Below are 14839 nucleotides of genomic sequence, written 5' to 3' on the forward strand. Positions count from 1 at the left end.
TTATGTATATCAATTTTATTTAAACAATATTTGTTTCATTTAATATAATACAATATGTCTCACTCCATTCATTCAAACTCACTATTTAAACATACGCTCGTTCTCTTGTCTCTACGTGTCCCTATACGCACTATAACGTGTCTCTCTCTCTCTCTCTCTCTCTCTCTCTAACAAAAAATTAAAACGATGAATAATTTCAAGTTTTAGTCTAATCTTTCATTTTTTATTAAAAAATAAGTGACATCCTTCTCCTCCGTCCTTTCGATTTTTTTTACGTTCCTCCCCCGAAGAAATGCCATTTGCCAGTCTTTTCGATATATTTCAATTAATTCGAATGAATCAAAACGAAAAAGTACGTTTACGAAACGTTTCTCATCGCAATAATTTTCGATAATTAAAACGATCGTAGAGACGATCGTACAGTTAATATTTTATTGGTTCTTGGGAAAATGTCAAAGATAAACGCTACGATGAGCACGATGGCATTCTAATAATGAATCGCATTCGATAAAACGACGACAAAAAAATCTCTTCTGCAAATTTACAGGCGTTCCGCGAACGACTAAAAATTCCATGCACACTTTTTAAAGACTAGATAAAGCTGAATATTACTTAGATTAAAGGTGAATATATACGTTCGGATGAGAAATAATGTGCAGAAAGTGTGTACCTGACATATATATGTGTGTGTGTGTGTGTGTGTGTGTGTGTGTGTGTGTGTGTGTGTGTGTGTGTGTGTGTGTAGGTGTATAGATCCATATAACGTGTGTCAAATAAGCCGTGTACACGTTCCATACGATAAAATATATTTCAGCTGCCTTCTTGTTAGTGTCGCTCATAAGTTAAGAATGAATTTTATCTTTTCGACCGATCTTATCTCTGCTAAAGTACGCCTTGACATTACGAGTTATTTTTCCAAGAATTGTGTAGAGTACATTTGTCGAATTGTCATATCAAGGATTCCTTTGACCTTTCATTTACGAGCAATAGATGGTTCTTTAAACGGTAAAACGTTTACCCAGGATGTTTAGAGTCTCGTTCCTTTACCTTACGTGTCACCGAACGTGACTAGGGTTCACGCACTTATGTACATACAAATTCAAGATTACATATGTATCTATGTATATAGGTATTGCATATAGTACGAAACGGAGAGATGTTTTCTTTTACTCCAAGCAATTTTAGGAAGGCAAAGTGCGAAAGGTGCTAAGTATCGAAATACAAAGAAAATATCATTTTCGCTCGTTATTTATATATATTTACATTATTAAATTTTTTTATTTAGAAAGATTCGGAAATGTGACCACATTCGCTCTTTCTCTCTTTCTTTCTTTCATTCTCTCTCTCTCTCTCTCTCTCTCTTGCTCTCTGTCACGTTTTCTCTACAATTTAATTTTAGTAACTTTGGTAAGACGCTCTGTGTTCTCAATACTTTAGACATCATCTCTTTGACACTTAGAACCTTTCATCTTTGTAAATTTCAATGCGATTAATAATAACAAGGCAATGATAATTATTCTGCATACAAATTACATTACCTTCTTTATATGTAATATGTACATACGCGATGTATCTATTAAATGTATGTATGTATGTATGTATGTTTACGTGTTCGAGGCGAGAAGTAAATATACAATAAGGTTCGTCGAGATGTAACACGGTCCATTCATATATACTACTTTCTCGACTTTAAGGGCTTTTTCTTTAATCTTTTTCTTATCAAAGGCTCCTCTCTCTTTCTCTCTCTCTCTCTCTCTCGTTCTCTCTCTTGCTCTTTCTCTCTCGCGAGCGCGCGCTTACAATTACGCATTGAATAAAAATAAATATTTTCGGTTGTGTTCTAGAAAAATTGTTGCAAGTTACACATATGTATTTATATATTTATAATATGTATAATATACCTATCTACCTAAATTATTAAGTATTTGTTCATATCTCTCTTTCTCCGTCTATTCCAGCAAATAAGAATTCAAATTGATATTATATGTATATATGTATACAATTACTTTTTTGTAAATTTCGTTTACGGCCTTTATTCATTTTCAATTTTCGTCATGATCTTTAATTAGATCTTTAATACGGCATGTACACAAATTATCGTATTTTCCTTACAATTAAAGATATCGTTATATCGTTTTCCTCTTCTTCTTTACAAACTCTTGTAAATGTGTGTGTACACGTCACGCCACCCCCAAACTAAATTCATTTATATGGCTAAACCTAAAAACTCCGACTAATAGAAGAATTATGATTGAATAATGCTCCTTGACTCCTAAATATAGAAAGAGAAAGAGAGAGAGAGAGAGAGAGAGAGAGAGAGAGAGAGAGAGAGAGTGGGGGAAGGGGTGGGAGAGAAAACTCTCTCGTATTAAGATTGCTCCTTTCTTTAATCCTCTTTAATTATCTTTTTTTGGACGAATTTAAATCGCAATAGGATCCAACCACCAGCCATCGTTTTTATCGATGAAAAAGAAGCTACGATACGCATTTTTATTTGAAAATTAAGATAAAAAGAAAAGAAAAAGATACGATGTCTGTTCGAAGATCCTTATGCGATCGGGATTATGAACAACAATGGTGTATGACATCGCTGAGGAAATTAGGATTTTAAAAATAGCAAGTTCGCCGAGAGACTGTTGGTTTTCTTTCATACTTTTTCAAGTACTCTAATCTCTTATAGAAGACAAGCGCATGAGAAAACTCAATAAAGAAGTGGATAAATAAAAGACATGGGTTGGCAGTAATAACATAATGCTACGTAAAATGTTTGTCCAGAAGAGTAACAGTCAACATTGCAGATTGATCGTTCCTTGCAGAATTATATTTAAAACAATATATCTAAATTAATCATGGTAAATAATATTCGAGTAATGTGTCGAAGTACATAAAAAGAAAGCGTCGTACTTATATATACATACATAACGTTCAACAATTATTCGCATTTAATAACATTAGAAGAAATTTGTTTTGTCTTAGAAAACACGACGTACGTTTTTACATGTGTGTGTGTGTGTGTGTGTGTGTGTGTGTGTGTGTGTGTGTGTGTGTGTGTGTGTGTGTGTGTACATATATATATATGTATATATATTATCATTCATCGAAGTAATAATAATAATAATAATAATAATAATAATAGTAAAAAGAATTAAAATTTTACGTGAACAACTTATCCGTAGGACGGTACATTGTTTACGTAAATGAAACGTAATCTTATAGAAGCTTAAATTAAAATCTGGACAATCCTGTCGAAGGTAATCAGACGATAATATTTATATTAAGGATGTTAAACAGAAAAAAAAGTTCAGGGCTGAAAGCGCATATATGTAGTACTCGTTAAGCCGAGTAAAAAATGCTTGGTCAACATGAGTCGAAAAATGAAACTGGATAACATTTGTATTCAGTCGCAATATTAAAACAACACATTAGAGCATTACGTTACTTAAAAAAATACGAGAATACTAGTAAAATATTTGTAACGTATAAGATCTAAGGTAATATAGGAATGATGTAAGTCGCTTCTGTTTTTATATTAAATTACTGAAAATTGCACTTGCTCGAATAAATATAGATCGAATATCGAAAAGGAGACAAATATCTGCATTTCAATTTCACTTTTATTTTTTGACTTACACCATTCTTCTTTGCAGTAACTTACACGATTATGTGTCGAACGAAATCTTATTCGCACACTTTCCTGGCAGCACCTTTGTGAAGTAACATTCCCATTAAACAAAATAATAATAGAAAAAGATATATACATATACATATACATATATATATGTATATATATATATATATATGTATATATATATATATATATATATATATATATATGTATATGTATATGTATATATATAGAAAAAGAGAGAAAGTTATATATGAGTATTTTAACCACTTAAAGAAATGCATCGTGAACAATTTTTATATTTTCTCTCAGCAAATTAATTACAAAATTACTACGAATATTGCAAGTGTATTTTCTTAGTGCTGGAGATTTTTGTTCTTTTTTTTTCTTTTTGTTTTTTTTTGTTTTTTTTTTTTTTTTTTTTTTTTTTTTTTATTTTTTTTTTGAGAATGAAATTAAACGTCAAATTGGACATTAATTTTTCTAAAAGATTAATAAACGCTCGAGTAAAAATAAAAGCAATACAGAGATGAGATCATATTTTGCTTAATACAAACAACTAGCTAATAAGTAAAAGACGATAAAAATTTGTACATGTTATTATTGAGAGATTGGAAGAAAACGTTTGTTAGAAGATTGAAACAAAACCAGCACTAATTTTTACTTTGTAAGATAAAAACATTTTCTAGCACAAGACAATCCAGATCATAACTTATTATAAAATTGACAACCTTCTCTCTTTGGTTTATCCAACAAAGTAAAAAAAATGATTAGCAATGCCCTAGTTAATTACAAAATCATGAAGATTTCATGGAAATATTCATCTGTAAAAAAGAAATAACTAATGTCAATTAATACGTTTCAGCCTGGATTGTTCTGTCCCTTATCTTTATACATATTCCTTTTTATACATTCTCTGCTAAATTTTGTATATTAATAAATATTATAATTTTTTATTCGACTTTAGACCAATATGATAAATTGATTTGGCACAATACGCAACCCACTCAAGTACAAAACTGGATAAAGAATTATCGTTCTATCTACAAGGACACAAAGTTTTGCATTCTTAACGCAAACTCCATTCGCTTGCAATAATTTAGAATTTAATATTCACACATATTTTAGGATAAAAGGATGGTATAAACAGTAACTTTTGTACCGTTACACATTCCCTATTATTTTCATTCGTTTACAGACCATAATACTCTTCCATTCTACCCAAATGAAAATATACAATTTATCCTCTTGCTTGTCATGATTTTTGATTCCTATCGATATATAAACATATGTTAATACATTCAAAGCACTCGTGGCAAATCTGTTTTTCTCAGTGTCAAAATTATGAACTAATTCCAATTAGTTTATTAAGGTTCCCCTATATATATATATATATATATATATATATATATATATATATATATATATAATATATACATATACATATATATATATATATATATATATATATATATATATATATATATAAACAAAAAACAAAAAGAAATTCCTTTTATTTTAATATTAATGGTTGTAATAACGACGTCAAGGATGATAAGGCGCGGACGACGACGACGACGACGACGACGACGACGACGACGACGACGACGACGACGACGACGACGATGACGACGACGACGACGACGACGACGATGATGATGATGATGATGAGGATAACGATGATGGCAATGATGGTAATAATAGTAAAAATGATATTAAAAATCCACTATTTTTATCCGGTTTATGTTGGAAGTTATGATATATTTACCTGTATGATATACTATTGCCGTTAATGTATTTGATGAACGTAAAAGATACGAAATATAAGTGAAACATGAATATTCCTTTCGATTAAACGCATTTTACCACATTCGTAAAAAGTGTGGCAATATGAACTACCTCGTAATTATATTGTATCTTTCACGATAAAAGCAAAATAGTGTTATCTAAGAAATACTATATATACAAGAATATACATCGTTGATTGAAACTATAGCAAGTAAACGCAAGTATTCGTAAACGTTATTTAAAATCCAAATAACTCTTTAACCGCGGATACTCGTTTTACTTGCTGTATAAATGAATTCGAGAAACAATTTGAAAAGTTATCTAAATTCGTGAAGAAATCGTCTTACTTGATAAACCGTTTCGCGCCGAATGTTTAAATAAATTTTCAAAATGAATACTACTTACCGAAAATTTTTGTGTAAGACGATAAATACAAAAATCATTTCTTTTCTTGATTAAATTATCTTCTCGTTCATTTTCTTTGAATGAAGACGTAGCCAAGTTTTAACGACGCTTCGGTTCTTCTCGTTCGACGATAGAATAAACTTTGACCACTTATAAAATTTGTTATAGACACACAACGTATGTACGTAGGTCGTGTGACATTGACATTTGCTACGTCGCTCTGTCATAGTTATAAGATAATCGATTGTCCTGTCACTAATACAGGCAAGATCACAGAAACGATTCTAAGGCTCGTAGTCACGTTGCAAAATTTGCATTTTGTCTACTTTCTTCGGCTTATCGCTAAATACAAGTGGATTCCGGATGTTGACTGGCCGACTTTCTAGTTTTTTTCGGTTCCTTCGTCGTTAATTCCTGGGAAGGTCTTCGTGGACTACCCAATGTGACTAAGGCTGAGGCTACCGCTAAGCCGGCACTTTGTCCAGCTGGAGTAAACGGCTCACCACCGGTAGGCAATCTGACTAGCAAGGATAAGACTGCTGCTCTGTTACCAGAACAAGGCTCCAGTGCGATCGGACTAGGTGCATCCTAAATATTATAATATTGTAAAAACTCTCTCTCTCGCTCTCTCTAGAAAGCTTTCATACCAGTAAACAACAATGTCACCAACCTTTTTCTTTTTTCGACAATTGTTGTATTCACCGTCACCTCTGTCAGTATCGTTGTCGACGACGTCTCGCCTCTCTATTTCTACGAGAACTTGACTGAAGGCCCTGTTGGCCATTTGTTGCATCTCTACGAATAGTCGTTGCCTTCTTCTGTACATGTCATATTTTTGTTTGATCTTCCATAAAATCGCGGCTACTAGAAGTAGGGCAAGGAAACACCTGTGCGGTGGCATATAATCTCTAGTTTACAAGTAAGTACTGCCTGAGACTTACAATAGCAGAAAGCATATAGTCAATTTGGAAAAAAAAAAATTATAAAAGAAAAAAAAAAAAGAAAAAAAAAAAAGTAATAGAAAAAGAAATATTCCCAATGGCATTACTTTCATCATTCGCATGTATCATTTATTACGTGTTACATGATAAACGTAAAGATTTCGAAATGATTCTAAATTTAGATACTCACGTGCAAAAAGTTATGAAGAATTGTTGCAGATTTAACTTTGAATATTGAGAAAATGAAATCTGAATCCACAACGGTGGCTGAAAGTCATAAACGTATACATAGAACGTTGTTAACGTATTGTTCTCTTCGCTACCAAAATTGTAGTCCGCCTTGCTAAAGCGATGCTTATACATGCTTGTCGTACAATTGGCACCCAAAAGAAGTGGCTTTTCTAGACTGTTTGGTCTTTTAATAGTAACGTTCATCTTTGCAAGGACTGAACAAGTTATAGAAAATTCGGCATCGATATCAGCTTTCGGTGGGGAATTCTTAAAGTTGATCGCTCTATAATGCCGATCTTCTTTTTTACTTAAATTAAAGGTAAATTGATAATCAATAGCCAAGTCGTCTGAAAGCAATAGGAATCAATTTGAAAACATGCGCGCGCGCGCGCGCGAGGAAAAGAAAATATGTATCTCAAGAATTCGTCAAGAGAGAAAGGGGGGGGGGGCGAGGCGAGGTAGAGAAAACTTACAGAAACATGACCCTTTGTTCGTAGGATCGCCATAATAAAGACCCGTTACGTCACATCGTTCGCAATGATCTCCAACGATGCCTTTGGTCGTGCAAAAACATTTACCAGTCTCGCTAGAACATTGTGTGCCTTGATTATTACAGGAGCACGCTGGAACATTGATTTAATACAATGTAAAGATTGCACCCGGAATTGAATGTTTGTAATTTTATATAGAAAAGTAATATATCTTACGTTGACACGTTGCCCCGTTCAAAGGACTCCCGTAATAACTAGGAATGCATTTATCACAATTCTGTCCGTAAGTTAAATTTCCACACGGTTGAATACAAACACTGCTGTTTGGAAGACACTTACTATGACCGTTGCATTGGCAAGCTAAGGTAAATACAATTGATAAAAGAATCGTTCTTAACGAAACGCGATTAACGAATAGAAATAAATTTTGCTAACTCACTTGGACACGTGGTAAAGTACCAATGATCGAACGAACACGTTTCTAAACTCCTACTGCTTGGACCACGAGCCCCGCCAGGCAAACATTGTCCTTTTCCTGTACCGGATCCATCGTCGCACCACCCACAACCAGGATCCGATCTACACGCCGAACAAGATAAATAAAAGCTACACCATTCCCTTCCATTTCCAGTGGCACGGCACCTTGCCTCGATCGTAGTCCATGCACGACATTGGCCGTACGGAAAACTAGCGGGATATGCATTTTTGTCGACGCACTTTGCTTCGTTCTGACACCAAATGCAATCGGATTCTGTACAATTCCTACAGGAAGTATATTCCGCGCATGGACTTCGACAAGTCTCCATCGTTAAGCGCTGAGCTTGTATGGTTCCGTTCAGACTGATAATCTATAAAAAGAAATGAAAGGATCGTCGTCTTAATCGACGGTACGAGTTGAAGTCCGCGATTTAATTTTGGAGAAACCAAGTTTCTCACCTCGCGCGTCTTAGATTGCGGCTTACAACGATCCGGACCGTTCGACCAAGACCAAATGCAACGTGGATTGCTCGAACATGCGTGACAGGTGTGCAATTGCAGACACTCGACGCCAGTGTGCGCGTCGCACTTTTCCAAATCCTTGATGACCTCGGTGGCCGGTGAATTGGCGTTATCCCGACATATTTCGTAGGAACAACTTTTACCACACCAAACACAATTGTACGACGTTTGCACGCAAGCGACGCAGTCGGTCAGGACCTTGCACAATTCCTTGTGCGATGTCATTCCACGCGGTGGCGTGTCGTCCAAGCACCTCATGTACTTTCCATCGTGCATGTCGTCCTCGAATAATGCATGCCGCGGTATTTTCGTTATAGCAATACACCGACCTATATTTTCCCACACGCACTTTACACCTGTCCTCGCGTTCAGACACTCATTTTGTTTCGTCAAGTGTTCACAATGTCCCGGTGTATACCTGAGTGAAGAAAATTTTAATTAAATAAAAAAAAAAAGAATCGTTCAGTCAACCTTTCAACGTGACTCCCTCCCCCCCCCCCAACGAGAATAGGGAGATTAGAAAAAGTATACCTCAACATGTCGGATAACATCTGACCGTCGAATCCTCCATAGATATACATGGAATCTTCGAAAACGGTCGCGCTATGTCCGTATCTCGGTAGGTCGGCCATGTCTCTCGGCATAAAATAATGTTGCCACGTGTCGCACGTAACGTCGTAAGCGATGGTATCAGCGGAATAACACCTAGCACCGTGCGAGTGCTGAGTATCGTTATGCATGTTACCACCAAAGACGAGCATAAGACCGCCGGAAATAAAGACGCCTGTGTGAAAAAATCGGGCCGACGGTGCGCCCGTCAATATCTTCCACTCGCGATACTTGGGATGATAGGAATAGAGTTTATTCGTCAGGATCTGAGTGCTTTGCGACTCGGACACGTATCCACCATAAACGTATATCAAATGTGTCAAAGGATCGTAAGAAGAACTATGACCGTAGCCCCCTTTAACGGGGAAACCTATTGTCTCAACGATTTGCCATTCGCGCGTTCCCAAGTAATATTCCTGGACGGTGTTCAAGTAACCATATTGAGGCGAATAACCAAAGATCACAACCATTTTCTCTTTTTCCCCGTAACTTTGCACGAGATTCGCCGTATGCCCAGCTACCTGTACAAAATTACGATCCACGTAATTATTCTCTTGGTAGATGAGAAAGGAGTAAAAAAGATTATCTCCAAAAGATGATTTGTACCTTAAGTGGTCCGCACATTGTCTTATTGCGACAATGATCGTGTACGGTGACATTTTCCCAAACTTTAGCCGACACGTCGAATGCCCAGATCTCGTTGGTGACGGTGGAATTTTGTACGACGCCACCGTACATAAATATCTTGTCTCCAAAGAGTACGCACGAATGAGCATATCGAGGTGCAGGTAGCTTCCCCTCTACGTGAGGGGTTTCCCAAACGTTACCGTTGTAATCATAAACGTATATCATCTTGGCACGATGAAAACTCTCACCGCCGACGACATAGAGGGAATCTTTCCAAACGATAGAACAGTGACTGGCCGAACCTTCAGGAGAGAAGTCCTTGTAAGTGACGCTCTCCCAAAATCCATGATCTCTCTTTTGACTGCAGTCCACTCCTGAAAAAGAAGAAGAAGAAGAAGAAGAAAAAGAAGCAACACGCATATATACTTTTAATAGGAGGAGAGCCTTAACGTAACGATACGAACACGAAGAGAGAAAAAGAAGAAAACAATTACCCTTATAACCGTGCTTGCAGTCGCAGCGACGCTTCAATCTATTGCATTCGCCGTGTTGACGATTGTGAAAGCAATTATTTGGACACATCGAGACGTCGCAAGCTTTTCCGGTCCATAAGGTATCGCACGAGCACATACCATCTATACAGACACCGTGGCCAGAACAATCGACGTAGGAATACCTATCGTATTTAAAGAAAAGATAAAAAACATGTCGTGAGACAGCTGACACGAACGTACAATATAAGTAAACCTTATTATTAACAATAGAGCTGTCGATTGACCATGTACATAATGTAATCATAAGTCAAATATACGTAAACATACATCAAATATACTCGACAGATACTACACATACACACACAAATATAATCGATCATGTTGAATAAAGTAAAATAAACTTGTTTGAAAAAAGAAGCGCGAATAGTTGAGGATTTATGTCGGATTGTGTTCGCTGAAAATACTGATTTATAATTACGTCTAAGCACAGGAACAATAGGACTCTGAGAGATGAGACAATAGATCTCTGAGATTAAACGGTAAAAAAACGTTCGAACGTAAGAAATTCTTCCTTCCAAAGTCCTTCCTTTTACGAGAATTTTTTGCGACGAAAGGCGAGACACGACTCGACGACCTTCGCTCGCCTTAGGATTAAGAATTTATGTACACGAGCGAAATAATTGAAACGATAAGATAAAATGGATAACGCATTAAATTCATCTCTGATAATACAAAACGTGGATATTGATATGCAACACACCGATATGTCCCCCCTTATCTAATGTGACGATAGCGAAAGAATTAAAAATAAATGATTTCTTCGTTATATCGTAAAACGATAATCTAAGTTTTCTCACCTGGTTGGACAGGCATTGATCTTGTAAGTGATATTAAATCCGCTCATGTTATAGGCAACGTCCGAATAAAAGTGGAGCAAAGCGCTGCCGGATCGAGCTATTACTTCGGGCACGCGGCGTATGTGATAGCCGTCTTTGTGCATGAGACCACTGAATATCGCGAGTAGAGGTGCCTCGACGCTGTCACCGTCGTAGATATACAGGTGATCCCAGCCGCATTCCGTCGCGAACAATTCCACGTGCATGCGTATCGTGGAATTTGGGCTGCTCTCGATCAGCCAGGAACACCTCACGTCTGCCGTGTAGTTGCCTATACCATCGTGAATGCTTCCCGTTGGTTCCGTCAATCTGCAAACAAACGGAAGAGAGTTTAAAATAACCAGTGCCAGTCCCAGTTCTTATTCGTCTCGAAAAGAAAAGGATCAAACATACATATTTTCCGATACGAACGATATCACCCGAGAAAATCAACGTATTTTCAATGGAAGCCTTGCCTACTTATCCACTCACGTACGTTTCTCTCTCTCTCTCTCTCTCTCTCTCTCTCTCTCTCTCTCTCTCTCTCTCTCCTATCTCTATCTCTCTCTTATTAATCACGCACGAGCAAACTCGTTCTAAGGAGAAACAAAAATTGAGCGTTCCTTGAAGAACAAAAATACCAACTGTGCGTACTTGTTAATTCTCCATACGCTGTGGTATTTTTTTTCGTGCCACGTTTGCACCGTCAACGATAAACATGTATAATTATCTATAAATCAACTCGATTCATAAACATTTATCGCGATTTAATCGGATATCAAAGTCTACGTTGTTTTGAGTCTACGTTTACACGTAGTTGTTGATTTGTGATTTCGAATAAATTCCCTTCCTATTTTCTAAATTCATTTATGAATCCATTTGACGTATATGAGTTTTCGCTATCCAAACGCGCTTCGGACTTTGAACGTTTTTAAAATATTACCGGTTAGTTTTAAAGAAAATAATAAATTCGAATAAAAGAGAATAATTGTTTCTTGATAAAATAATTGCCTTGGAGGACGACAATATCGTAATTTATGTTCGTTCTCGGCATTTTTCAAAGATTTTGTTATTATAAATAGACAATGAGGATACACGTAACCGATAAAATTCGTAAGTCTACTTTGCATCTAACGTAAAACGATAAGCAAACGTAACGTCTGCTTTTTTATGAATATGAAAAAAGTTTGTTGTAAGAACCGAGTAGAAGGATAAAATGTTAACAATGATAATATGCGATCATAATTTTCGACAACGATAAATGCTCAAGTTATGAACTTTGACGATCGTTTATTCGCGAAGGATGTCAAATTCTCGAATAAATAAAACACGAGATGCCGTCTTCGAACGGTATCCGATTAGAACGATAGACTGTTCGTTCTAATAATCGCGGAAGATGAAATATAGAACGGCCGGAAACAACGTGATAATTCATTTCGTCCTTGACGAATACTAAGCGAGCGAGTATTCCTTCGTTAAACGAGGATAAATTTACAAGACACCTGCACTTTTCTTCTACATCATAGAACGTTTTATAAGACGACAGAGTTCTCATGAAAAAGGATGCACGCGTTCTCTCGGACGACGCCGACGACGACGATGGAATAACAATGTTTTTCTTTACGAGAACGCAAAGAGCAACGAATACATTCTCGGGATGGTTAAATAAACGATCGGCCGCGATCATTTTCCACACAGATTACTTTTCCATTCTAATAATGATCGAAACTCTTAATCGACGTGATAAATATTTATAATGATCGTTTTTAATAGTCTGGTTTCAAAAGAAGAAAAAAAAAAAAAAAAATAAGAAATTGCGTTAGCAAAAAAGTGATCGATTGCTTAGAAGACAAAATGATTTCGGTCAACGTTAAAAATTTTCAAAAGCGTAAAAGTACGGCTCCCAAAGTACGGCTCTACGTAGACGACGCGAGTGAGTCACAACGGCCTACCGGTTCAACGACCTAGTGGTTTCGTTTCACGTTATATCGTCGAAGAAACGAACGATGCGCGGGAAATCGAGCTGTTAAAGGGAACGAAACTGCGACGTATGTATCTATCTCGCGATGAAAAACAATCTGTGTTAGTTTGCGTATGATTGCGAAATCGAAAGAGGAGAGATGAAAGAAATGAAAATAAAATGGAATGCTTTAAACGAGGGAGTACAAAAACATTTTTCCCTCCGGTTTATCGCAATGATATTGCGCTCGAGTTACTTTGGACTTGTCATGATACTTGTTCGGCACTTAACATTTTTACGAGGCTTTTAACGCCAACCTCTCTCCTCTCTCTCTCTCTCTCTCTCTCTCTCTCTCTCTCTCTCGTGTTCTACCCTTTCGTATTTATTTTATAATCCAAAAGCGAGAAAACATAATTCTCGATCTAATCGTTACAAGACTTTGTCCCTCCAAAACAAATTCCCGCCTAAAACTGTATTTAAATAGAAAGAAGAAGATGAAGAAGGAAAAGAAAATAATCCTGTTAATAATTGTCACGTTGACGAGCCTATTCCTAGAGTCGCGATCCTTTGAAAGTGTGTCGTTTGAAAGGAGAGCAGGACGTCGACGCCAATGTCCTCGTCGACGAGGAGACTTTTCAAGCGTTCTACGTCACGAGAAAATCCAGGTTACTCGATGTCGTGATACCTGCAAAACCTATTATTTCATTAACTTAGCGCGAAATCAAAGTTTTACGTAATGCCGCTTTATTATTGAATATATCAATCGTTCAGGGGAGAAAATAGAAGAAGAAGGGAAAGAACAAAGAAAGAAAAAAGAAGAAGAGAAAAGGAAAAGGGTAAAATAACGAGGGTGAGAATTGTACGATAGCGGAAGAATAGCTTTTACATTTCACTGATCGTATCTAATTAAAAATGATATCAATTATATAATTGTGTCGTATAAATTCGAACGAGATCAAGCTTTGTAATATACCTCGATGATATATAATATATACATATATACCTGTTTACAACTTATATCGATAAAGAAGAGACTTTGCGAGAAGTGACATTTTGGAATGCTTTCCAATTTCACCAAGAGACCACATGCGCGGCTCTTTGAAACGTGTATACATATGTACATACTAGGCGTAGGCTATTCGAGAAGGTGACGACGTATACCAATAGAAATGCGAAACCACCAGAGATTAAATCCCACGAGCAATAAACGTGAACGATCAGAATTATTTCGGAAGTCTAAGAAACGGAATTTATAAGAGGCAAATCTTTTTTCCTGAAATAAATAAGAATGAAAGAAAGAAAACAACAAAAAAAAAAAAAAAAAACAAGAAGAAAAATGAAAATAGACACGAGAAAAAAACAAAAAAACAAACGGTTGAAAAAATCAAGATAAGCTCTCTGGAGTTATACATATACTCGTTTCTACGCGCGCGCTTGTTCCGGCTTGCCTGGTCTGTATAATAGATAACATCGTGAATCTGTCTTTCCTAAATATTTTAGGAAAGAACAGGACTTGTATACGATATCGATTCGAGAAATAAAATATATAAGCTCATGTACATTATTTAATGACCCGAATTATGCGTCCTTATACGCGCACGTATTTAGGTACGTAGATAAAAATTGAAAAAAAAAAAAAAAAAAAGAAAAGAAAAGAGAGAAAGAAAGGAACACATTATTCTTTTTTTATTTATTTATCTCTTTTTTTTCTCATTTTTTTTGTGTTAACTCTTTTATATATACGCGTTATATCGTGTCCTCGCAGAAATTTACAAAATCGTTTCACTAATACGG

General features: G+C 36.1%; 1 protein-coding gene across 4 annotated transcripts in view; it reads right to left on the reverse strand.

The window, feature by feature from the left end:
• The window catches only part of LOC124430097 (attractin-like protein 1), a 17773-nt gene continuing 2934 nt past the window's right edge, over positions 1-14839 (reverse strand). The window contains exons 1-12 of one of the 4 annotated variants that reach the window (XM_046976223.1): positions 11500-14679; positions 11068-11415; positions 10211-10392; positions 9696-10090; positions 9012-9610; positions 8418-8898; positions 7921-8329; positions 7698-7841; positions 7464-7613; positions 6950-7337; positions 6489-6726; positions 1-6406 (exon numbers count right to left, since the gene is read on the reverse strand). In XM_046976223.1, the coding sequence (XP_046832179.1) occupies positions 6161-6406; positions 6489-6726; positions 6950-7337; positions 7464-7613; positions 7698-7841; positions 7921-8329; positions 8418-8898; positions 9012-9610; positions 9696-10090; positions 10211-10392; positions 11068-11312 (3477 nt within the window). In that variant the 5' untranslated portion in view covers positions 11313-11415; positions 11500-14679 and the 3' untranslated portion in view covers positions 1-6160. Of the gene's footprint in view, positions 6407-6488; positions 6727-6949; positions 7338-7463; positions 7614-7697; positions 7842-7920; positions 8330-8417; positions 8899-9011; positions 9611-9695; positions 10091-10210; positions 10393-11067; positions 11416-11499; positions 14680-14839 lie in introns of those variants that run through there. The other 3 variants (XM_046976214.1, XM_046976210.1, XM_046976233.1) reach the window with 3 other exon arrangements.

The sequence above is a fragment of the Vespa crabro genome, chromosome 1 (genome assembly GCF_910589235.1).
Source record: "Vespa crabro chromosome 1, iyVesCrab1.2, whole genome shotgun sequence".
Lineage (NCBI taxonomy): Eukaryota > Metazoa > Arthropoda > Insecta > Hymenoptera > Vespidae > Vespa > Vespa crabro.